Source organism: Dipteris shenzhenensis, chromosome 27, assembly GCF_047967505.1.
Source record: "Dipteris shenzhenensis isolate YYH24624 ecotype China chromosome 27, Dip_SZ_1.0, whole genome shotgun sequence".
Lineage (NCBI taxonomy): Eukaryota > Viridiplantae > Streptophyta > Polypodiopsida > Gleicheniales > Dipteridaceae > Dipteris > Dipteris shenzhenensis.
Genome location: NC_141622.1, coordinates 28,592,077 through 28,616,898, shown reverse-complemented (window position 1 = coordinate 28,616,898; position 24,822 = coordinate 28,592,077). Strand labels below are relative to the sequence as shown.

At 45.9% G+C, this 24,822-nt stretch overlaps 1 protein-coding gene across 2 annotated transcripts in view; it reads left to right on the top strand.

Moving 5' to 3' along the window:
* The window catches only part of LOC147884124 (LIMR family protein At5g01460-like), a 36,840-nt gene extending 12,641 nt beyond the window's left edge, over positions 1-24,199 (top strand). The window contains exons 4-15 of one of the 2 annotated variants that reach the window (XM_087398336.1): positions 14,730-14,857; positions 15,458-15,565; positions 15,775-15,873; positions 16,305-16,427; positions 16,690-16,752; positions 16,855-16,919; positions 17,203-17,312; positions 21,199-21,313; positions 21,526-21,591; positions 21,907-22,017; positions 23,634-23,700; positions 23,866-24,199. In XM_087398336.1, the coding sequence (XP_087254462.1) occupies positions 14,730-14,857; positions 15,458-15,565; positions 15,775-15,873; positions 16,305-16,427; positions 16,690-16,752; positions 16,855-16,919; positions 17,203-17,312; positions 21,199-21,313; positions 21,526-21,591; positions 21,907-22,017; positions 23,634-23,700; positions 23,866-23,913 (1,103 nt within the window). In that variant the 3' untranslated portion in view covers positions 23,914-24,199. The remainder of the gene's footprint in view (positions 1-14,729; positions 14,858-15,457; positions 15,566-15,774; positions 15,874-16,304; positions 16,428-16,689; positions 16,753-16,854; positions 16,920-17,202; positions 17,313-21,198; positions 21,314-21,525; positions 21,592-21,906; positions 22,018-23,633; positions 23,701-23,865) is intronic. The other variant, XM_087398335.1, reaches the window with a different exon arrangement.
* Positions 24,200-24,822: the final 623 nt, after the last annotated feature.

The window sequence follows — 24,822 nt, the reverse complement described above, 5'->3', positions numbered from 1 at the left end:
ACCTGTGAACTCCGGATCTCTACCCTGCTGGTCCTCCAAGGTCTCCAGGTTGTTGAAGTCTCCTCCTACAATCCAGGAATCCATGTCTGGAAGAATCCCTGTAAGTGTCCTCCAGAAGGTGGCTCTGCAACGGAGGTCTGTGGGAGCATAAATGTTGAGGATTCCTATCGTGGATCCCTCCAAATTCAGGCCTACCCAAAGGGCTCGGCCTGGGATCAACGTGCCGTGACCGAAAACTATCTGAGCTAACTGCTCGCACACGGAGGTACAGACCCCCCCGCTCCTCCCCTGTGCGCCGATCGAAGGCTCCCAATAAGTGTAGGAGCGTCCAGGGAGAACCTTCCCGCAGCTGCGGGCATGAGCCGCAGAAAGCTTGTGCTCCTGGAGCAGCAGTACATCCAATCGACCAATCACTGCAGGCTGAAGTTCCTGACGCAAAATGAGCTTCCTGGGACCACGGGTGCTCGAAGAGTGAAACCCGTTCACATTCCAGGATACGAGGTGTAGGCTCATGGAGAGGGATGGGGGGCTGCGAACAGCTGTCTGCTCGCAGTCGAAGTCGAAGAAGAATCAGACATATCGGAGTGGAGGCGCTGCCGCTTGTGAGAAGGTTTGGAGGGGGAGACGGGGTCGTCCTGCCCGTTCTTCAACACCTTCAGCAATGGCGAGAGGCCTCTAGTGCCATGGGCAAATGCTTTCTCGAGCCAGCTCGAGATCTCTGAAGTGGTCATCCCGTAGAAGGTTCGGAGTTTCTGTTGGGACCAAGCTCTGACATCCTGGGGAAGAGGCCATGCCAGGGGGGGTCTGAGGATCACGATCAATCGGAAACGTTTGGCAGCGCAACGCCACCGCAAGCGCACATCGCCCTCGGACCACTGAGTCTCGAGGAGCTGCCCACCGGACGGGCCTATCCAGGAGCAAATCTGGGCGTGTGTCTGCTCTCTGAGAGCCTCCCACACCGAGTCGTCTGTCCAGGTCTCGGTGCCATCGCTGAGGAACGTGAAGGCGAAGCTAGGGCCATCCCTGGGAGCCAAGGCAGCAATCTTCCCATCCGCCCCTTTGCGGAGCATGAAGATACTAATGTCGAGACAAGCCGGGAAGGTCCCAAGGTCGGCCACATCCAGGTAGTCCCAGGGGCCAGATCTGTAAAAGTCTCGAGGGAGCTCTCTCTCCTGGAGCTGAGACCCAGCTGAGTCTGCCACTGAGGGGCTAGCGGGAAGGGAAACCTGCTCCACTGGTGGTACAGACTCCGGGTGTCCTACAAGCGGGGGGGGAGGGGGAGGAGGCTGCGGGATAGGCGACTCGGGCTCCACGGAGGCGACTGGCGGAGAAGGTGGAACAGAGGCTGCACTCGGCTGGGAAGGCGACGGTGCAGCTAACTCTGTAGGAGGGGCGAGGGGAGCAGGGGGGGGAGGGGGATGGGGATGCATCTGGAACTGGGGCTGAGGGGGAGGGGGAGGGGGAGGGGACTGAGGGAAAGGAGGCGGGGGCTGAAACTGCGGGGCGGGCGAAGGGGGGGAGACTGGGGAGAAGGCGGGGGGGTGGGAGAGAGGAGGATCTGAGGCTGTGGAGGGCGGGCTGCCGTCGAAGAAGAAGCTCTCCCAGGTCCCTGGGGCATCTGCCTGTCAGGTCTCTGGAGTGCTGCTGCAGGAAGGGTGACCTCTGCCTCCTTGCCTTTATCCGAGATCTTCTTATTCTTTCCTCTTTTCCTTCGAACCTCGGTCCAACCGCCCACTACCTCTGGCCCAGGCTCCGACTGCCTCGGCTCCTCCTGACGTGGCTGTGGGGGCGGAGGGGGCGAGGGCGGGGAGGGTCGAGACGAGCTGGCAAAGCGTGGACAAGCAGCCGCCAAGTGCCCAAAGCCATGGCACCGCAGGCACTGACCTGGCTGTCCGGTGACTAGCATGCTCTGGGTGATACTGCCGGCACCTGTCACGATCTCGATCACTGCAGGGAGAGTCGCAGGGTCCGCCACAGCCACACGGACTCGGGGAGCTCCTGCCGTGGTCACCGCGTCGGCAAAGGTGTCGTGCATAACCCAGCCAAAATGGGAGCCCAAGTCCCTGACAATCGGCCGCAGCTCAGTAGCAAGCCCTGGAAAAACTAGTGTCACTGGGTGGCGAGGTATACGGAACCGAGTATCGAAATCCGCTGCGCTGAAACCACGGTACCACGGGACTATCATGATGATCTTCCCATCCACCGATGTGGGGGAACCGGCAATCAGATTGCTCGCAGCTTTCTCACTGGAGAGTTTGAGCCAGAAGATGCCCCTTCCCATAAGGGCCACCTCCTCAATGTGGCCATCCTCTAGCAAGAGAGTGGACTGGAGCCAGTCCCTGATGGTAGACCTGGAGGGGGAGTGTCCAATGACTCTACCGTAAACAGAGGTACGAGCAAAGTCACTGGCTACCGCCTGAACACGGGATGATTGTTGCTCTGTCAGGATAACGCGGTAGGCATCTGGAGAGGGAGGGTCCGACTGGGCCTCCGGATCCGGGCTGGGGGCCGCCATACCGCCAAGACTAACTGCAAGCTTCCGATGAAGAAAAACAGGCTGCCACCCAAGAAGGGGATGAAGCGGCGGTGGAGCCTGGGGGTGAGGCGGGCGAGGCGAAATGAAGGGTCGGAGGGGTCGAAGCTGAGGGCGGGGCGAAGGCTGCGGGGTGCGGGGAGTACGGAAGGGGCGAGAGGGCGGGGGGGGGGGGTGAAGTTGGAATGGCGGGGGTGGAGGGGTGAAGCGGGGGGGCGAGGGGAGCGGAATGAGGCGGAGGCGGGTGAAGCGAGGGGGTGAAGGAGCAGCGAGGGGGCGGGTTGGAGCGGGGTGGATGGCGAGGGAGCAGCGAGGGGCGGAATGGCGGAGGCGGGGCGAGGGCGAGGCGGGCTGGAGAGAGAGAGAGAGAGAGAGAGAGAGAGAGAGAGAGAGAGAGAGAGAGAGAGAGAACGAGGCGAGGCGACGCGGGATGGAGCGGAGGGGGCGGTTAGAGCGGCGGCGAGGGGGGGGTTAGAGCGGGGGCGAGGGGCGGGTTGGAGCGAGGGGGCGGGATGGAGCGGAGGTAAGGGGGCGGGATGGAGCGAGGGGGCGGGTTGGAGCGAGGGGGCGAGGGACGAGGGGCAGGTTGGAGCGAGGGGGCGGATTGGAGCGAGGGGGCGAGGGGCGGGTTGGAGCGAGGGGGCGGGATGGAGCGGAGGCAAGGGGGCGGGATGGAGCGAGGGGCGGGATGGAGCGAGGGGCGGCTGGAGCGGAGGTGAGGCGAGGGGTAGCGGGAGGGGTGGAGGGGGTCGCAGCGAGGGGGGGGGGGGAGCGAGGGGGGAGGTAGGGGCTAACGGCGAGGGGGGGAGGGGAAGCTCGCAGGAGCTGCTCCTAGTCTGAACCTTGGTCACCCACGTAGCATTTTAGCATATCCAATGCTGTAGAATTTGCTACCTCACTTTGACTATTTGTCTTGGGATGGAAGGAAGAAGAGAAATTCAGATTCGTCCCCATATTATCAAATAAAGCTCTCTAGAATAGACTGGTCATTCTGGGATCTCGATCACTGACAATGGACTTAGGCATACCATGGTGCTTAAAAATCGGTGCCATGAAAAGCTTAGTCATATGATTTGCCTTTATGATTTTGTGAACCGGAATGAAATGAGCTTGCTTGCTGAATCTATCAATGATAGTCCAAATCCCATCGTTTCTTGACTTTGATCTTGGCAAATAAAAAATGAAGTCCATTGCAATACTTTCCCATGGTGCTTGAGGCACGGCAAGAGGCATAAGTAGGCCAGGTGCCTTCTGTCTATCATACTTCACTTTCTGACAGGTAAGGCATTCAGTAACAAATTGATGTATATCTTTCCACATCCCTGGCCAAAAGAAATACCTTCTCTAGTGTTTGAGTTGTTGCTGTAATTCCTCTATGCCCAGCATAGGGAGGTGCATGGCATTCCTCCAAAATCTTTCTCCTCATCTCCTAGTCATCTTTCATTAGATACCCATCTTTCAGGGAGTAGTGACTGGTAGAGTGCCCCTCTTGCATTTGCTGTAAAATCTCACCAAAATCCGCATCATTAGCATATTGCTCCCTCATGTCTTCCAAGTCCTGATGATAAGCAGTAGGGGTCTTCGAGACAAGGCATCTGACTCTGATCCTAACTCCCAGAGTATGGACAATCTGAAAATGGTACATTGACAGCATATTTGTCCATTTCATATGCTTCTCGGAGAGTTTTGTCTGAGTCAAAAAGTATCTCAGACTTTGGTGATCTATTCTAATTGTAAAGTCTGCACCCAAAAGATAATGCTTCCATGTATGGATGGCATGAATTACAGCCAGCAACTCTTTCTCATAGATTCCCATCTGCATCTCGGAGTCTCCTGCCCTCATAGGCCACTACATGATCATTCTAATGCAATGCAGCCCCACCACATTCCCCACAAGCATGACAATCCACATCGAATGGCTGATACAAATCTAGAACTATCAAGATTGGCTCTGTGGTCAGCCTCTCTTTGAGTGCGGTGAATGCTGTCTTTTGTGGAATTCCCCATTTGAAAGCTGTATTTTTCTTAGTAAGGTTGTGAAGTGGAGCGGCTATGTCCGCAAAATGCTTGATAAATCTTTAGTAGTAAGAACACAGGGCTAGGAAACTAGTGACTTTATGCACAGTTTTCAGCTCTGGCCATTCTTGAATGGCTTGGATCTTTGCCGGATCCATGTGGATCCCATCTTTGGATATTATATGCCCCAAGTAATGGATCTCTTCCAAGAAGAATTCACTTTTGTTGCTGTTTGCATAGAGCTGGTGATTTCTCAGCTCTTGAAATACTGTAGTAAGATGTTCCTTGTGCTCTTCTTCGGACTTAGAACAAGACAATTATGTCATCGAAGAAGGTACCAATGAACTGCCTGTAGGGTCGGAAGATGCGATCAATCATCCTATTGAAAGTAGCTGGGCATTAGTCAATCCAAAAGGCATCACCAAATACTCGTACAACCCAAAAGTAGTGCGGAATGCTGCATTCTGATGCTGTATCCTCACTTGGTGATAGCCACTCTTTAAGTCTATCCTGCTGAAAACTGAAGCTCCATTTAACTGATCTACCACATTATCAATGCGCGGAATAAGGAATCTATTCTTGATGGTCATTTTATTTAGAGAGCGATAATCGATGTACATATGGAATGAAGGATCTTTCTTCTGTACCAGTAGTACAGGGGAGCAAAAAGGAGAAGAACTGGGCTAAATCAGCCCCTTGGAAAAAAAAGTCCTGCACCTGAGCCATAATCTCCTCTCGCTGAGTTGCACTAACTCTGTATGGGGGCCTATTAGGTGGCTCACTGCCAGGAATGAATTCTATGCCATGATCTTTAGGTCTCTCAGGGGGTAACTCCCTTGGTGAAGCGTCAAAAAAGCAATCTTTAAAATTTTCAAGAAACTGAAAATTTATTTTGATCTGCCTCACTTATTTCAGCATGCATTTCCACCTCTCTCTCTTTTACAAAAACCATGTAATCTGAAACTGCAGACTTTATTTCTTTCCCAACAGAACTATTTGATACAATGGGAATAGTTTCCCCTCTTGGGAAGAGGAACTGCTCTTTTCCTCTTTTTGTTGTCCTTATGGTGAGACTTCTTACTCTTTCCCAATGTGTCATCTGTGGAAAGAGGAGTAGAACTCAAAGATCTCTTTTTGCCCATCTCTTCTTGATTTGATCCAGAGGGAGGCTTCTCTGGCTTTTCCTCAAAGAGAGGTTCTACCATCTTGCGAAACAAGGGGTCGCTTATTGCCTCTCCCAATTGAGGAATCAACTCTCTGTAAGCATTCTATTTATTTATATGCATAGCCTCTGCCTGCTATGCCTGATCAGACTCTGCCATTCCCTCATGGAATGATTGGGCATGCTGCTGTGAAGCCATCACTGCAACTTGTCTGGAATCTGCAAACTCTCACACACATTGTGTATGCAACTGATACACTCAGCCTTTGCCTTTCAAAGAGAAAATACCTCAACAAGAGGTGTATTGCATTCACAACTTGGCCAGTAACAGATCGTCAACTCAAAGCATAAACCCACAAGGTTGCCAAAGCATCAACAACTGTGTTGCCCCTTTCCTGGCTGCTGCAAAAAGTACTTAGAATGCATCTGTTTTCCCTTCTCTGTGCATAAAGGCATGCATTTCTTTACTTGTGCAAATCTTTGATTTTACTGATATTTCTGCTGTTTTTCTGACAGGAAGAGACTGACAGATAGGTGGAAATTGATGGCAAAAACTGTCTTTGCACTGTCCCTTTTTTTGGGAACAGTAACCGCATGAGTAACCGGCTGGTTATACTAACCAGACTGGTCTGGTTGGAAGAACTGTAACCAGGCCACTAACTGAACCAAATTGGTTAACCAGATCAATCGAGTCTAGTTAATGACACAGTCTAGTTAGGCTGTTCCCTAATCAGATGTCTAACCAGGGTCAATTGACCAAGTTCTGCCACCTGGCTGCCACGTCACCTGCTGACGTCAGTGCCATGTGTCACTGCCATGCCACGTTCAACTCTGTGCATGCATTGCCACATCAACTGGTGGCCGTGTCATCACTGCCACGTGACCTGCCACGTGTCAACTTGACACGTTAGCATATGACACGTCATTGCCACGCGTCAAGTGGCCAAGTCGGGGCCATGTCAGCTACCTACATGCGCCATATTGCCACGTCATTCCGCACGTGTGGATGCCTAGTCCATGTCACCAAAAGGTTGAACCTTGACGGGCGATAGAAACTCCGTACGATAGTCGCGCATGCCGTCGCGTTCATGGGCTACTGGTTTGTTGTTCTCGAGCACCTATTCCAAGAGACAAAAGAGAACCGTTCGAATGACAAGCAGGTGCAGCATCGTCTTGACGTCAATATCCCCTACTCGCTCGTCGTGAACGGCACTATTGGTCTAAGCTCTCCCACGCTTGCGGACGATTGAATCCTGCGCTCTTGAATCGTTGCTGCTCTGAGAAGACAACGATACCACGCATTGATACCAATGCAATCCTCTTTGCAATTTCCTACGCTGTTCACCTATGCAATCCTCTTTGCAATTTCCTGCGGTGTTCACCTCTCTCAACCTTCATTCATTTGTAGACAAATTCTCTCTCTCTCTCTCTCTGTTGAAGCAACTAGGGCCCAGGACAATATGTTGGGCTGGACCCCCCTAAGGTATTTTATTATTGGAGAGTAAACCTATTAGAGAGTTCAGCGTAGAGCTGTCTTATACAAGATTTCAAACGTAAAAATACAAAGGAGCTCAAGGCTTATTCTTTTGGCAAGTTGCCACTTGTCTATTTTCTAGCCTAATTCTAATCCCATGTCCATGGGTAAGGTCTTCTGGGGTCTTCTTAGCACTTGGTTACGCGAGTAACTCCTAATTGCTTGCGAGGCTCTGTAATGCCCCAATTTTGGAACCTTTCTTATACCTGCAACAATTAAGTAAAGCGCATAACCATGGCACCCATTGATTGTTAGCGATTCACATGCGAATAATAATCTCTGGACTAATCCTAGTCACTGTGGGCGTCCCCACCAAACAAACATATGAACAAAACATAGAACACAATTCTTAGTCGACCGGGGTCAACCCTCTTGGTCATAATTAAGGGCCGTGACCATCAGTCAAAGCGCCTTAATTATGGCCAAGTCTCTCCAACCGAAGTTGGCGCACCTTGGTTAACGAGGTTAACCCTCTTGGCGTGAGCCAAGTCTCGTTGATTGAAGTCAAGTCAGCACTTTGATTGCTTGGTTAACCGTCTTGGCCAAAGCTAGATCTTCCCAACCGAGGTTAGGCTTACTTAACCGGGGTTAAGTATCTTTGACCGGAGTCAAGACTTGACCACTCTTTGAACATAATTAAATAAAAGAAGAACTCATTAATTATTATTAATAAATGGTCAACTTATGCTTTGGCTTTGGAATACTTACAGCCTGGTGATAGCTTCCCTCAACCCAGGATTAATTTATGGCTGGCTGGCCACTAATTCTAGGGACAAAACACTTCTGCTATACCCTCAGCATGCTATGCTTACAGCCTCTCCTTGACTCGTTTGAGGGTTCTTGCTGCAGTATCTAAGATTCAACACTAACATATACTAGTGGTTCCTGATAATTGAATGTACATTGATGCTTTTCTTATCACATGGTGTCACCACAATGTAAATATCCTAAGTCAAAGTACAGTTGACCATTTATTTGATCATAATTAAAGAGTTTTATATGTGTTAATTATGGTCAAAGAGTTATTTTAATGGTCAAAGGATTGACTACGGTCAAAGATACTTGACTCTAGTCAAGTAAACCTGACTTCGGTCAAGGAGACTTGGTTTATTACCAAGAGGGTTAACTGCGGTTAACCAGAGAACCACAGAGCTGACTACGGTCAGAGAGTGTTGACTTCGGTCAACAAGACTTGGCATGCGCCAAGAGGGTTAACCCTGATTAACCAAGATGTGCCAACTTCGGTTGGAGAGACTTGGCTATAATTAAGGCGCCTTGACCTTTGGTCAAAGCTCTTTAATTATAATCAAGAGTGTTGACTCCGGTCAACGAGAGAATATATATATTTATTTGTATATATATTTGTTTAGATGTGCACGTGTTCAGTGGGGACGCCCACCGTGACTAGGATTAGTCCACAGTGTGTTATTTGCATGCAAAGCGCTAACAATTAATGGGTACCATGGTGGTGCGCTTTAATTAATTGTTGCAGGTACTAGGAAGGATTATTTTTCCTAAGTGTAATGGGAGCCTGACAAGCATCTAGGAGGCAGTTCGTGTGACCGAGAGCTTTGAAGACTCCAGAATGGCCCTTAGTGGCATGTAATAGGATTTAGTCTAGATTTTAGACAAGTGGCATGTTGCCAATTTGAAGGGAGCTTGAAGCTCTTGTAAGAAAATGGATTATTCACGTTTTGGAATGGATTTTTACGAGATAGCTCTACGCTGAACTTCTGTAACAGATTTTCTGGGATGAATAAAGACCTTCGGGGGGGTCCAGCCCGACGATTTGTCCTGGGCCCTAGTGCACCTTCAGAGAGAGGGAGTGAGGGAGAGCTTTTGAGAGCATAAATCCCGTCGTTTAAGAGTGGTGATAGCTGTCTTTCACCATCAGTCTGGTTTTATTGGTATCAGAGCCCAGCTTCGTGGTTCTCTTGAACCATGACGGTTTTGGGAAGCACCCTGAAAAGAACTGTCATGCAGAAAATGCCTGTTCAGCACGATACAAGTGAGAAACATCGAATCTGTTTTTTTTTTGGGGGCAGATGCCTGGAAAAGAATGATCGATGTCTAGATCAATAACGGCTGACGCCTGTTTGATGCTGAAACTTTGAATGTCAAAAGTAAAAGATTATGCCAAAAAAAAGTGAATCACGACAGAATTCTGGTATTCCCTGAAGAAGAATAGCAGAGAAGGAAGACGGCAGTTGTGTTGGGAATGGAATATTGCTGCTCAGAATTTATGGAAGGTGTCGAAATAGAAAGAGCGACGTGAAATTGTGATAAATAAGGGGGAAACGACGAAAAATCAAGTGCGATATAGAATTTGTGAGTAAAAAGCACCGCGACGCACTTTTTTGAGGTTTTCCTCTGAAAGAAGTTGTGAATCAGCGAATTGAGGCCGGTGCTAGGGATGATCATCACGGACGAAGAGATGCCTTCCCGGGGATACATGGCGCAGGCCCATGTGTTTTGACAGAGATACGGATGCCGACGGACAAATTGAAGCGCTCAAACGACGAACGCTAACCCGGAAGGCGTGAGCTTCACGTGATCTGCGAAAGGAGATTTTCTGACGGGATTTGTAGGTTTTGTTGTCGATCCCTTGCACGGGCGTTAGGTGCTGCAAAAGTGATCAGGATGCAGGTGCGACGCGCGACGACCCTTGCATAGCCAAGGTTTGAAACCTTTGGCTGTTGCTGATGTGGCCAAGGTGCCACCTAGGCAGACACGTGGCACACAGGTGACGTGGCATCCGCACGTGCAGGCGTTGACGTGGCGGATGGAGCGGTGGGGTTGATGATGTGGCACTGACACGTGGCAGACAGCTCAGCAGCTGACGTGGCAATACACGTGGCAGACAGCGCAATTGCTGACGTGGCATGCACGTGTGAGATGACCTGGCATTCTGACAGGTGACATGGATGCTGACATGGCTAACCAGGGGTTAATCTAACTCAACCCTGGTAGTGGACTGGTTAGAGGTCCAGTTAGTTGACCCAGCCAGACCAGTCTGGTCACTGCAACCAGACTGTGACCAGTCCAGTTGGCCCAGTTGCAAACTAACCAGACCAGAACCAGTCAGTCTGGTTAGAGTAATTACTCTATCTGGTTACTGTTCTCTTCAAAAAAAAAAAAAAAGAACAGTTGCAGAGACTGTTTCTGCTAGCAATTTTCACCTGCTTGTCAGACTTTTACTGTCAGAAAAGCAGCAGAAAAACAGAGAAAGCAGAGAAAACAGAGAAAGTAGATCTCTACTGTCAGAAAACAGCAGGAAAAACAGAGGAATCAGAGATTTGCAGAAAAAGAGTATGCATGCCTTTGAGCAGTAAAAAGAGGGAAAAACAGATGCCTTTTGAAGCCATCTGCAGCAGCCAGAAAAGGGCAGTATAGTTGTTGATGCTTTGGCAACTGTGTGGGTATATGCCTTGAACTGACAGCCAGTACTGGCATAGATTGTGAATGCAAAACACCTCTTGTTGAGGTACTTTTTCTGTTGGAAAAGCAAAAGTAGTGTGCATCAGTTACCTGCACGGTGTGAGAAATCTGCAGACCTCAGAATATGGATCAATCACCTATCCAGTGGGATTCACAAGATAGGGATGTACATCTAGGACAGAGAAATGTGCGGCAAACTCAACAAGAATTTGAACAGATGGTACGCACTCGTATACAAGAGCTGGAAAATCTCAAAAGGGATCCCAGGGCTCAGCATTTGTTTCAAGCCTTGAGGCTGGGAATAAAGACGGAAGAGTTACGCAGGGCTTTGGATGCCGATCAAATGTTTTGTGGGAATCCAGTTACTCCCTTGATAGGGAAGCTCCGTCTTCATGTTCAGAGTTATGTGGATCAGGAAGACTTCTTCATTTCTCCACTGAAACATTATGATGTAGTTTTGGGGATGCCTTGGTTTCACCGCAAGGCAGTGAAGTTGACTCTTCCTGAAAGAGTGCTGGAGTTTGTGCATAGGGGAAAAAATCAGCGTTTAATTGCCAGGAATAAAGGGGACACTATCCCCATTGTATCTGATGTTTCATGCAGTAAAGCAATAAAGTCTGCAATTTCTGCGTGCATGGTTTTTGTAAAAGAAAAAGAGAATGATATGCATGCTGAAATGAATGATGCAGACAAAGATAAGTTTCAGTTTCTTGTAAACTTTAAAGATTGCTTTTCTGATGTTTTGCCAGGGGAGTTACCCCCAGAGAGACCAGAAGATCATCAGATAGAGTTAATGCCTGGTAGTGAGCCACCAAACAGACCCCCTTATAGAGTCAGTGCGACTCAGAGAGAGGAGATTATGGCTCAGGTACAGCACTTGCTGTCCAAAGGGTTGATTCAGCCCAGCTCGTCTCCTTTTTGTTCCCTTGTACTGTTAGTATAGAAGAAAGATGGTTCATTCCGTATGTGCGTCGATTATCGCGCACTGAACAAAATGACCATCAAGAATAGATTCCTATTCCGCGTATTGATGATGTCCTGGATCAGTTAAATGGAGCTTCAGTTTTCAGCAGGATAGACTTAAAGAGTGGCTACCACCAAGTGAGGATACAGCCTCAGGATGTGCACAAGACAGCATTCCGCACTACATTCGGGTTGTATGAATACTTAGTGATGCCTTTTGGGTTGACAAATGCTCCAGCCACATTCAATAGAATGATGGATCGCATCTTCTGGAAGTACAGGCATTTTACGGGTACTTTCTTTGATGATATCTTAGTTTTTTCTAAGACAGAGGAAGACCACAGAGAACATCTTACTATAGTGTTTCAAGAGCTGAGAAATCATCAGCTCTATGCAAACAGCAAGAAAAGTGAGTTCTTCTTGGAAGAAATCCACTATCTGGGGCATATAATATCCAAGAATGGGATACAAATGGATCCAGCGAAGATCCGTGCCATTCAGGAGTGGCCAGAGCTGAAAACTGTGCATGAAGTTCGAAGCTTCTTAGGCCTGTGTTCTTACTACAGAAGGTTTATCAGACATTTTGCTGATATCGCAGCTCCATTACGTGACCTCACTAAGAAAAATGCAGCCTTCACATGGGGATTATCACAGAAGAAAGCATTCAATACACTCAAGGAGAAGTTGACTACAGAGCCTATTCTGGTAGTTCCGGATCTTTATCAGTCTTTTGATGTGGATTGCGATGCTTGTGGAGAATGTGTTGGAGCTGCATTGCATCAGAATGGTCATGTAGTAGCCTATGAAAGCAGGCGACTTCGGGATGCGGAAAGATATTTAGGAATCTATGAGAAAGAGTTATTGGCTGTAATTCATGCCATCCATACATGGAAACACTATCTTTTGGGTGCAGATTTTACTATCAAAACAGATCACCAAAGTCTGAGATACTTTTTGACTCAGACCAAGCTTTCCGAGAAGCATATGAAATGGGCAAACATGCTGTCAATGTATCATTTTCAGATTGTCCATACTCCAGGAATTCAGAACAGAGTGGCAGATGCCTTGTCCCGAAGACCCCAGGTCAATAATGTAACTATTGCTTATCATCAGGACCTGGAAGGCATGAGGGAACAATATGCTCATGATTCTGATTTTGGTGAAATTTTACAGCAAATGCAAGAGGGGCAATCCACCAATCACTATTCCCTGAAAGATGGGTACTTAATGAAAGATGATTGCCTATGCATCACCCAGGAGATGAGGAAAAAGATTTTGGGGGAATGCCATGCACCTCCCTATGCTGGACATAGAGGAATTACAGCAACAACTCTAGCACTAGAGAGGTATTTCTTTTGGCCAGGAATGCGGAAAGATATACATCAGTTTGTTACTGAATGCCTTACGTGTCAGAAAATGAAGTATGATAGACGAAGGCACCTGGCCTACTTATGCCTCTTCCCGTGCCTCAGGCACCATGGGAAAGTATTACAATGGACTTTATTTTTGATTTGCCGAGATCAAAGTCAGGGAATGATGGGATTTGGACTATCATAGATAGATTCAGCAAGCAAGCCCATTTCATTCCGGTTCGCAAAACCATAAAAGCAGATCATATGGCTAAGTTGTTCATGGCACAAATTTTTAAACATCATGGTATGCCTAAGTCCATTGTTAGTGATCGAGATCCCAGAATGACCAGTCTATTCTGGAGAGCTTTATTTGATAACATGGGGACGAATCTGAATTTTTCTTCTTCTTTCCATCCCCAGACAGATGGTCAAAGTGAAGTAGCAAATTCTACAATTTTGGATATGCTGAAATGCTACGTGGGTGACCAAAGTTCAGACTGGGAAAAGTACCTACCGTTAGTAGAGTTTGCTTACAATAATACAGTACATAGCTCTACAGGGAAAGCCCCTTTTGAGGTCATATATGGGAAGGTGATTTTGCCACCTATATTGAGGACCAAAGATGAAATATTTGCAGCTGATCAGTTTGTGAGAGACCTCCAGACAGCTTACAGCCAAGTCCGGACAGCAATTGAAAGGTCTCAAGAGAAACATAAAAGAGTTGCAGATAAGCATAGGAGACAGTTGGATCTCAAGGAAGGGGACTGGGTACTTTTGAGGTTTGAAAAAGCTAGGCTCCGCAAGTTTAAAGGCAAACAGAAAGTGTATGCAAAGTTATCTCCCAGATACTATGGCCCTTTCAGGGTTACAGAAAGAATAAATGAGGTTGCATACAGAGCATTGGAGGATTCACAAGGCATTCCATGTGAGTCTTCTAAAGAAATTCCAGGGACCAGAGCCTACAGAACCAGTATTAGACGATCCACCAGAAGTGGATGAGCTGGAGGAAGTCCTTCAGCCAGAGCAAATTGTGTACCATACTGTACGTAAAGGCCCTCAGGGTAAGCAATTTTACAGGTATCTTGTAAAATTCAAGAATTATACGGCATTAGATGCCAAGTGGATGGACGAAGACATGTTATCCGATCATCCACAGCTTTCGGATGTTTACAAGGAAGCTTTTCAGTTGAGGTCAACTGAATAGAAGCCGAGGGGATGTCACCACAATGTAAATATCCTAAGTCAAAGAAGAGTTGACCATTTATTTGATCATAATTAAAGAGTTTTATATGTGTTAATTATGGTCAAAGAGTTATTTTAATGGTCAAAGGATTGACTACGGTCAAAGATACTTGACTCTAGTCAAGTAAACCTGACTTCGGTCAAGGAGACTTGGTTTATTACCAAGAGGGTTAACTGCGGTTAACCAGAGAACCACAGAGCTGACTACGGTCAAAGAGTGTTGACTTCGGTCAACAAGACTTGGCATGCGCCAAGAGGGTTAACCCTGATTAACCAAGATGTGCCAACTTCGGTTGGAGAGACCTTAAGAGAGAGGGAGTGAGGGAGAGCTTTTGAGAGCATAAATCCCGTCGTTTAAGAGTGGTGATAGCTGTCTTTCACCATCAGTCTGGTTTTACATGGCCAATCTGAAATTAGTATTCACTGCATATGTGATGATTGACACTCTGTGACCAATTGTTGGTGATCTGAAACTACTGCCTTGTGCAGGTTTGGTGGGCAAAGTGGACTTCACCGTCCAGCGACTTTCATCTGTGGCTACACCCTTCACTACGGATTTTTCTGCACTGTCACAGTCTCAGCCCTGCCTGGGTAACACTTCCAGTGAAAAATTTTCGGTATGTTTTACTGGACTGGTTATCATATTTCCATTAATGGTCCTCTTTCTGTACACATATCACATGATGACTATGTTTCGCACTGTTGTGGGATTATATTCAATGGGAGGGATACTCTATATCTAAGCTTTCTAAGGTTGACAAAGATGGTAGGAAGGTTATTTATCACAGCATGCAAGAGAGTCCTCCTGTATGTATGGGATTAAGAGGAATTAAGGTTCTTTTCCAGTCTTGCAAACTTCTGCTACCTGCGTTATCTAACTGCTACCTACATATATACTTGCCTTGTTTCAATTGAGAAATCGGGATAAATATGCTTAATTTTCAGTTGTTATTCATCATATTCACATCCTTCTTTAAAATACACAATTTTTCTGTCAAGCACATAATTTTAAATCCCTGGTTATGTCCATGGCTGTTTCATTCATTAATAGATTGATGAAGTTGATATGTGTATATTGGTCCTGATGAGATGAATGACTAAGTCCGTGATAACAGGGAATTTGAACTTCTATGTTGTTCCTTAGATTTTTATTGTACATTCTAGAGGTTTAGGCAAGTTTATCTAAGCTAAGCAGCTTCATGTTCATTATTAAACAGTGTTATGCTTATACGGCACCAAATTCAAAGGCAACCTGGACCTTTACTACATCATTTCCGGAATATGTGGTTGCTTTAACAACTATTGTTGGATCGGTGCTTTTCTCGGTGCGTTACTCGTTGCAGGATTCATTGGATGTCAAAGATAAACTTGCATGAATTGAGGGTTTCTTTGCTCTTATGCTTTTGATTGTAACACCTTGGAGATGGGTGTGGTAGACAAGCTTGTGTCGATTCTTGTTGTCATGCTCAGGTATTCTGCTGAGCTGTCTAATTTAAAAATATGATGCTGATATACCCTGCTGCTTCCATGGCAGATTTTTGGTGGGGTTGGAATAGCTTGCTTACCTTTAAGCATGATATTCAGTTTCCTGCGGCGTCCAAAGGCTATCATAACTCGATCACAATACATAAAGGTGTATGGCTAACCCTTTTAATGGAATTAAGTCTTCGCATTCATTTCTTATCCAAATGCTGACTGACTTCTTGTGAATGGAATATGTGCATCTTTGTGTGTGTGCAACTGTATATTTTTAGTTATTTTTTTCTTTTTCTCACCTATGCATATTGGACACACATACATACAAACGTATATGCTCTGATGGGTAGACACGTAACCACTAGGACCCAACAACCATGAAGCGGAATTGTTCCAAGAACCCATGCGTCCTTACAATATCTATACTTATAGAGCATGCCATCAGACTATCCACACTCTCATGCTCCAAGATACTATGCATGGTCATAACTTGCCTGAGTAATAGTAAGCAGAGACAAGGAATAATGTATGCATGCATTCACTTAACACAATTTTCTACATACACCCAAAATACATGTACTCTTCCAGGAGGCAACAGAATTGGGCAAGCGTGCTAAGGATGTCAGAGAAGTGGCATTGGCTCTTCAGCGAGAAGAGAGAGGCGGCAGCAAAGGTCGGAAATGGAGGAAAAATGTCAAAATGATTCAGCAGGTTTGTTTTGTTGGATTTGAAATGTTCTTTTTTTAACAAAGAGAGCTTGCAGGGTTAGCAGACACAAGAATTGATCCAATAACCTTATTATATGGTTGGATTTACTTCTACATAAATGTGACCTATAGTATGTGATTGTGAGCAGGGATGTGTCAGGGTTATATAGGGTGGACCCTTCTAGAGTCGAGACAGAAAACATGTCTCTAGATTTGTGATGCTTGGTTTTGTCATTGGTATATCTAGCTCAGCATTTTACTTGCAGGAACTGCTCTATCTGGAAGATGATGTTAAAGCTTTAGAAGAAGTCTACCCTCAAGGAGAGCAGGTATGCTGTTTTAATGGCAGTACAGTTTACTGTAAAGAAATCCTCGGTTGTCACAATGGTCACTTATTTTTATTCTAAACCAGCGCCCTGATTCTTTTGCAGGCAGATGCATCATGGGCTCTGACGGTCTTAGGCTATTTGGCAAACTTGGTTTTGGGAATTATAGGGTGAGCAGTCATTTTTATGGCACAAATTTAAATTAAGAACGTACTTGCAGCTTGCACATTCATTTTTTTTTGTCTCTTTGGCAATTTAAGCTTCTAAATGTGATTGGCTGGTTTGTGTTTAGTCATTTGAATATCTACTTCCCCTGCCTTGGACAGCTGTGATTTTACGATGTTTCTATCTTATGGATAAGAAAGCTTGGCAGTCTAGAATACGGTGCAGCTTGGAATTAGGATATTGATACAAGAAACACAGTTTCTTATTCAAAGATTGTATGTTTTTCAGGTTATGTGTATCTGTGATGTGGGTAGTACATATCATACTTTACATGCTGCTTCAACCTCCAGTTTCACCTTTTCTCAATGAGCTCTTCATCAAACTGGACAGTGCTTGGGGTAAATTGTTTTTGTACTCAGACTTGCTTTAGTTATTGCATGTATGTTTAAGAGCTGAGGTTTCTCATGAAAAATTATCATATGGTAGTATGAACCTGGAAAATTTTGTGTTTGGTTCGGTACACTCAAGATTTACTTGGCTCATTCTGGCTGAATGGTGCAGTTTCCTTTGAAGAGTCACGCTGTTGTGTATAAAGGGTTGAATACGAATTGAATGGTTCGTTTGTTTTTTTGGAATTTTAGAAAGAGGTCTGCTCCATTCAGGTGTTCGTTAAAGTCGTAAGCTGTAGAGGTGTCTATATGTTGCGGCTGACCAAATACCTTAACAGCTGTCAAGTTCACCGATGCAACTGTAAAGTAGTGTCCAACACATGTAGGACTTAACCATAGCAATTTTATTGTGGAATTAAATTCTGCAAGGTACCAGCCTTACCATAAAATGATGAGATTACATAGGGCCTTCGGATGCTCCCTAGTGAAGGCTGTTCTTCTGGCTGCCAACTGTACTTAAACATTTTACTGCCTGCTCGAGTCTGAGTGCCATTCACTATGCATGAGTGCATGTATCTGGATGTATTGACTGCCTCACTGTATGAGTGATTATGCTAATCCATGGACAGGGCTGCCCCCCTGGTACACGTTGGTTGTGTTTGTGTCACAGTGAGTCTACCAATCTGGGCTGGCCTGTTAAAAGGTAGGCTACTGTGCGTGTTGTGAGCATCGGCTTTATATTACACAGTCCTGTTTTGCATTGACTTGTAGGCTTCTAAATATATAGGGGGCAGCCTAATGAGTAACAGCTATGCGTGTAATCCATTGGGTAGTTCTTGTTCGAACTGCTGAGTGGGGCTACCGACGCGCAACGGACTTTGTTGCTGGTGGTTTGCTGATGGCGTGGCAGACCTTGGTGCTAGTCTGCTGGTCTGCTGGCGGCTGAAAGGTGGAGACTTGACAGGCGGCGGGAGGGTCTGCTGATCTACTAGCTGAAAGGTGGCGTGTGGGAGGAGGAGCTAGGTGTATTTGGAGGGGAGGAGGGAACAGGGGGGGGGGAGAGAGAGAGAGAGAGAGAGAGAGAGAGAGGGAGATTATTAAAGCCTTTGAAATAACGATTGGTCTATGAGATTGAAAAAACCAGATACAATGAGCTGAGTGGGTTGAGTCTCTAAGCGAGCATTTGCACCTCAAACAAGTGCAACATAAACGTAAAACAGTACAAAGTGTCTGAGCCCATGGAGAGGATAGGAGCTGAGGTGTGGCATCACTGTGGTGGTCCTCTGTATGTTGGCTAAGAAACCAAGTCCACAGTAGGTTCCGGTAGTTACGGGGCTGTAGTGGCATAAAATCCATGATAGAGTGCTGGCGTCTATCAGTATGCATGGTCTGCTGCTGCGGCGCCTAGCCATGGCCTTGTGGCAGACAAGTGCCTTTGTCACACCTGACGGCTGTGCCTTTGGTTTGGTGAACATGAGGGAAGATCCCTGAGCCTGATTTGTGCATCAATACGCCTATGAGTTTGTTGTATCTGCTGCTGGGCTATGTGGTTTCCTTGGGGCCTGTTGGTTCGTGCTATGCGACTGGAAAAAGTCAATTATCACACTCTGGGTGGAATCTGGCTGAGCACCCTAGTCTTGTCTATGTGCCCTGAGCAGTGATCTGTGTGTCGTATGGCCTCATGAATGAAAGTTGCTAGACATCTTTGATCCAGGTGGAAAGAGGCTGGAGATGGGTCTGAATCCATCCTTGAAGAGACAATGGTGATGATCTCGGATCTTATAGTACATGGGGTATTTGAAAGCAAAATGCTCCTCGGACTCAATCACTTGTTGATCATATAAAGTGCAAATGCGGCCCTCTCTAGGCCCTCTCTAGGACCTCGGTATGCCTTTAGCCCGTCGAGTCTTAATGCGTAGTTAGTGGTGAGACATGGAACTGCCCAATGAAAATCCTCAAAGAGTAGGAGAGGTGGATCCGTGTGTAGCATGGTGGATTGATGAAGCCCTCCTTTGATATCCATAACCAATGATCTCTCTGTGAGAAGTGCAGCGGAACTTAACAGAATAGGGGGTAGAGAGAGAGAGAGAGAGAGAGAGAGCAAACGACACACATTGAACTGAAAGAAGAGAAAGAGATAAGAGAGACTGCAAGGGATCTGTGGAAAAACCCCTGAACTGCTGGGGAAAGCCTTTGCAAAATCAGATACTCAACAAGTGAGGAGGTGGCCTATATATAGGCACTCCCCCACCTAGTCGGCGGCTGACCAGCAGGCCATATGTGGGCCGATCCACCTGCTCCATAGGGCCGACCCCTACAACATATAGACGGCTGCCATGCAGGGGCTGATTCCCTGCCTGAAATAGGCGGACTGAGGGCTCCATGGGCTGACCCCCTCCTGCCCTAGCAAGGGCTGCCACGCAGCGATATAGCGGGCTGACCCCCTGCCCCAACCAAGGCTGACCGGAGCCTAGGTAGCCAACCAACAGATCTGCCCACTCTGCTCATATAAAGCCTACTGGGGATGGGGCTGCAGCACCAAAGGGTGACCACGCGGCCCCCCTACACTGGTCAGTATAATGCGCCTCAACATGGGCTGCCACGCGGCAGCAAGCAGGCCACAATGGAGCCCTAAACAGAGCCGTATTTGGCCCGTACTCTCCTAGGAACACCTCGCAACAGTGTGCCACCATAGAACCTGCCCAAATGCCCATCGGGCCCTGAGCCACCTCCACATAGGTAGATCTTCCCTACTCTACGCTGGGGTAACCTCACAGGGGGCGGGCACACCCACAACAAAGCCCTCACTCATGCCCTAACCTAACCATGGTACATTAGGTTATGCTGACTCAACACCCCCTCTCAGCTTCTAGATGTAACATGATCTCCTGGGAGCTAGGTTTGCTCTGTCATTGAAGACCGCCACAGGTGCTGTAGGAGTTGCTCCTGCTTGGCACGAACTATCTCAGCACGATCATTGGAAGCCACAGGTGCTAGGCATACTCCTTTGGTACAATAATCTAACTGGTACAACAATCCAGCTGATTCTGCCCCCGGTGCAAGGTCTGCTTCACTATATGGGCACTGTATCCCAGAGTTATATAGCCCCTTCTGAAGCCCCCTCTCAGGTCCAAACTAGTATACTCCCCCAGATCGATGAACCTCTGTGCTCCAGAAACAATGGGCACCCAATTGCTGACTAGGATCAATCTGCAGTGTTTGCATTCCTGCACTGGCTATCATCGGACCCATTCGGATCTTCAGCAGCTCACAAGCTCCAACAGAACACAAGGAAACCCCCTCTAGGTCTGCCAAGTCATTCTCCCCCCTGCTGCTCCTGATCTGTCGAAGTAGTGTCTCCAGGTGCCGGCGCATCTCCATCACATAAAGCCCAATGCAGACCTGGTCGTGGAAATGGATCGGTCGTGATAGTGGACCAAAGCCACTCCCCTCCAGGTAGAGACAGGGGTAGCGCCTCTGGATCTCATAGTAGGCTGGGCAAACACAAAGGAAGGAGGGAGAGAGAGAGAGAGAGAGAGAGAGAGAGAGAGGTTTGACTTTACTAATGTCCAACAAGATCTATGGATGGAAGTAATAATCTATCATCGTTGATTACCAATTACAATAGCTGTCATAGGTACATCCAAAGTCCTATGCCACTTTTATCACTTGATAAAAGATCTTGTCCACTGGTTTGTCTTGTTCCACGTCCATAAGTGCTTAGGGAAGACATTTCATGACATGCATTCCTTTAATGTCAGTACTTGTGATATAAATTGCCGCTAAGAGCATTGTTCAGATATTGACATCTTTCATAATCTTTCTACCTTCCTTTTTTCCATTTATTTATTAATAAAGAACACATCCTCTTTGCTAATCGCACTGTTCCTCTCAGGGCTTCTTGGAACTGTGGCTTTTGCTTTTTTTTGTTTCTACCTACTGTTGGCTGTCATTGCTGGGGAGATGCAGCTTGGATTGAGGATTGGATTTGTCACAATTCATCCCATGAAGTAAGAAGCTAACTGATGAAGCTCCTTGTTTTTTATACTTAATGGTGTCTCAGCTTAAAATTCTTATTTTGAGGTGAAATTCATGCTATTTACTGCAATTGAAAGTGCAAAGAAGGAAGGATGTTGGAAGAAAGTTGTGCCCTGCATGCTCTGTTTTCAAAGTAGTTTTGATAAGATGGATTAATTATTCATTTCTGGTGCTTTGTCTGCAGATGGGGCGGGACACTAATTAACTCATTTCTTTTCAATGTTGGGCTTATACTACTCTGCTCAATCAGGTGCTTTTCTTCATACTTTGTAGGTATACTCACAGGCATGCTCACAAATGTACATGCTGACACGCTCGCACCAAAAGTATCACAATTATTAGCTTCAATATGTATTGTGAAGCCTCAGTGCATAGTTATTTCATTTGGCCAGCTAGAATTAAAACAGTTTCTGAGAATGCCGTACTCTACAAATTTTTTGTACACCTAATGCCTAAAGGGATCTGTTTTAGGTTTCCTTTTGTCTACAAGGTTGAGTGTTTGGGATTTGCTTCTGCTCAGGCTGCTATTTGTTGACAAATGCTTTTGCTATGCCATTCATGGCAGTGTTGTACAGTTTAGCGCCACAGCCTTTGCTGTATATGCCCAGGCAACAGCTGTTCAAGAAATCTTTGGTCACACGCTAGAGTCTTTAAGGGGCATCAAATATCTTTTCAGGTTTGTAATAGTTATCCAGTTTTTTGTCAAGTTTCCCATATGACAGCAATTTATGGAATGTTCTGAACAGGGTCCAGGTTCAAGGATATTATGCGGAAAGCCATTAAGCACAGAACATTCTTTTCTTTTTTTTGGAAGGCTTGTGGGGGGGGGGGATTTGATGATAGATGCCTTTATAACATTAATGAGATTTGTTTCCCACGTTAATGCCTTTACAAATATGCAGTTTATTGTCCTAATCTTAGAGGTGCATGATCTTGTTATTCTGACTGAACACGTTATGAAGAGTTTTCTTTCCTAGGTTGTGCTGTAAGAGGTGTAGAAAAAGCATAGAGATGCCACATTTGCAAGATGATAGCACAACACAGATGCATCCTCTCAGATTTAATATTGTAATGAAGGGGAAAAAGGGGCCAAGTTAGAGGCCCTTTAGGTGAAAATGTGGAGGGACTATGTAAGTCCCCATCCACCCCCTACTATGTACTTTTGATGTGACATCTAATCTTATCTACACTTCACCTCCTTCCTGCTACTTGCTCCCTACTCTCTGCAGAAGGCAACAGCCTCTCTATATGCCCAACCTTGTGTTTTGTCACGAAGTCTGATGATGGTAAGAATCCATGATCCGTGTACAATGGAATCTAGTAATTGTCGATCATGGTGGCTGAAGATTGCAGTTCTGAAGTCCTCCAGATTGTGGCTGTAGCGTTACCCTGTTTTGTTAAGATTGTTGCTGCCTAGGGGACGTTTACCCTCTGTTGAGGGCATGCAGAAGAAAGTAGCAGTCCAATGGCATCATTGGCGTCCTCCCACCTTCACCTTTTGCTAGGGTGTTTTATGACTGCAGACAGTGAAGGAGAGGGAGGGAAACTAAACGTTTTTAGCTGGGACAAAGGTGCACTAGTCTTTTATTAGGCCTCTTTCTAAGTGCTAGTCTCAGTAGGTCCTTGGTTCCTGGGATTCTAACAGAAGCTCATTATGAAGACCTTGTATCAACGTGTGCTTATATACTGGAGTAATTGCATATGGTGAGCAGGCGTCTGTTTGATTATCTACACCAACTATAGGGTATTAATGAGTTTGGTACTTTTTTGTTTTTTGCGACACATTTAGTGTGGGATGTGCCAAATGGATGTAAACATATCACTGTATGTCAATAGTTTGCCCCGATACAGGTGATGCTATGGTACGGTTCTTCTCTCAGTTAGGTAGGGTAGATTGTATGTGTGCTTGTGTGATCTTCTACTATGCCTTTGGCACGTGTAATAATGTTGAACGAAAGTTTAAACTACCCTCTCTTGAGATGTAGTCATACATTTCTTGCATGAGACCTGTGATGTTAGATTTATTATGTAGTACCAATGGTAGACTTTGAGGAGTCTTAATCTCAATGCTTCCTAGCTCAATGCATGCTTAACTGTGGGGGGGACATGACAAACATAGATAAAATGAAATTTAACGCTCTGAAATGCCTCTAAAGCAGGATGTTTCTTTTCCTCATTTATTATCAAGAAAGTCTCAGATTCTAATTTGGATTGAAGAAATGCTTCATGTTTTGAAGGATTTCTTTGCTAGCAATTATTGCTATCTGGCTTTGATTGTTGAACCTTCTGCAGGTACAACGTATTCCAAATTGTGTTCGTCCTGTTAGCAATTGCAACCCTCATCTTTTATCTTGCCTTTGTAAGTGCTCCCATGTGCTAGATTTCCTGTTAATCTGTTAAGTGGGTTGATTGCGGTGGATGCACATGCCCATGTTTGCTACCCTTTGCATCTATCACATAGAATGAGTAAGAGCGCTTATGTTAATTTTGTTTCACTAATGGTACTGTCTTTTCCTAATTGCAGGGCTGGAAAAAGCCTAAACGTAAAGGAAAAATGCAGCTTGTAACTTGATTTTGATTAGTGTAAATACGATGGTCAGTTTTGCACAAATATTGTGCCACGTTATTCACGTGAAGCTTCCTTTTCTGTTGATCACATTCTTTAATTTTTTTGTCAAATCGATGGTTTGGCTTGAGTCCTACTAGGATATAAGACAGACTTTGGATACAAGAACTTCCTCATTTTTCTCGGTAGAGCTTACCTTCTTGATTGCAAAAACATGTGATATATTTGTTTTGCAGAAGGTGTAAATCTCCAATTTGTATTGTATCTGTGAAACTGCGGTGTGTTGCAGGAATTGTGTTTGTTATATCCTTGGTCCAGTGTCCTCGTTCTTTCTTTAATGGGCAATGGGTTCTGCAAACTTTTCCTGATTCCTGTGGGATAAGCTTATTCCTGTTTATTTTGATTCTGACATCAGGCGTTTATATAAATTTTATAAACTCTTTCTATCATTATAAGTTGCATGCTTTTTCATCAGCATCAATTTTGATTTTATAAACCCATTTATGTCTAACATCATTCTTTTTGATCGATGTCAGGCTTGAGCTAGTTGAGCTGACTTGTATTAGTTAAATTGATGAGGTAGGTAGGTTAGATTAGCCCTAAATTTGGCTAGGTTAGTTTAAACTAAATTATGGCAGTGGGATGGGGTTAACATTGACCCATAGTTACCGCTCTTGAGAGTCGAGTTTGTGGAAGCTTGAGCTTGTGAAGGGGGCTCCTGAAACTTTGGAGTGGTCATGAGAGTTTGCTTCAGAATGGTTTTCCTTAAGTTAAACTCGTGAAAGTATTGACTGACTCTTTTTTTGCTAGAGTCCTAGCTTACTCTCTAAGGCTTCAATGAATTGCTTCCAAAGATATGCTCTCTATGAACCTTGTGTCTCTTGACTTCAATTGACGCATTGTCTTGTTAACATT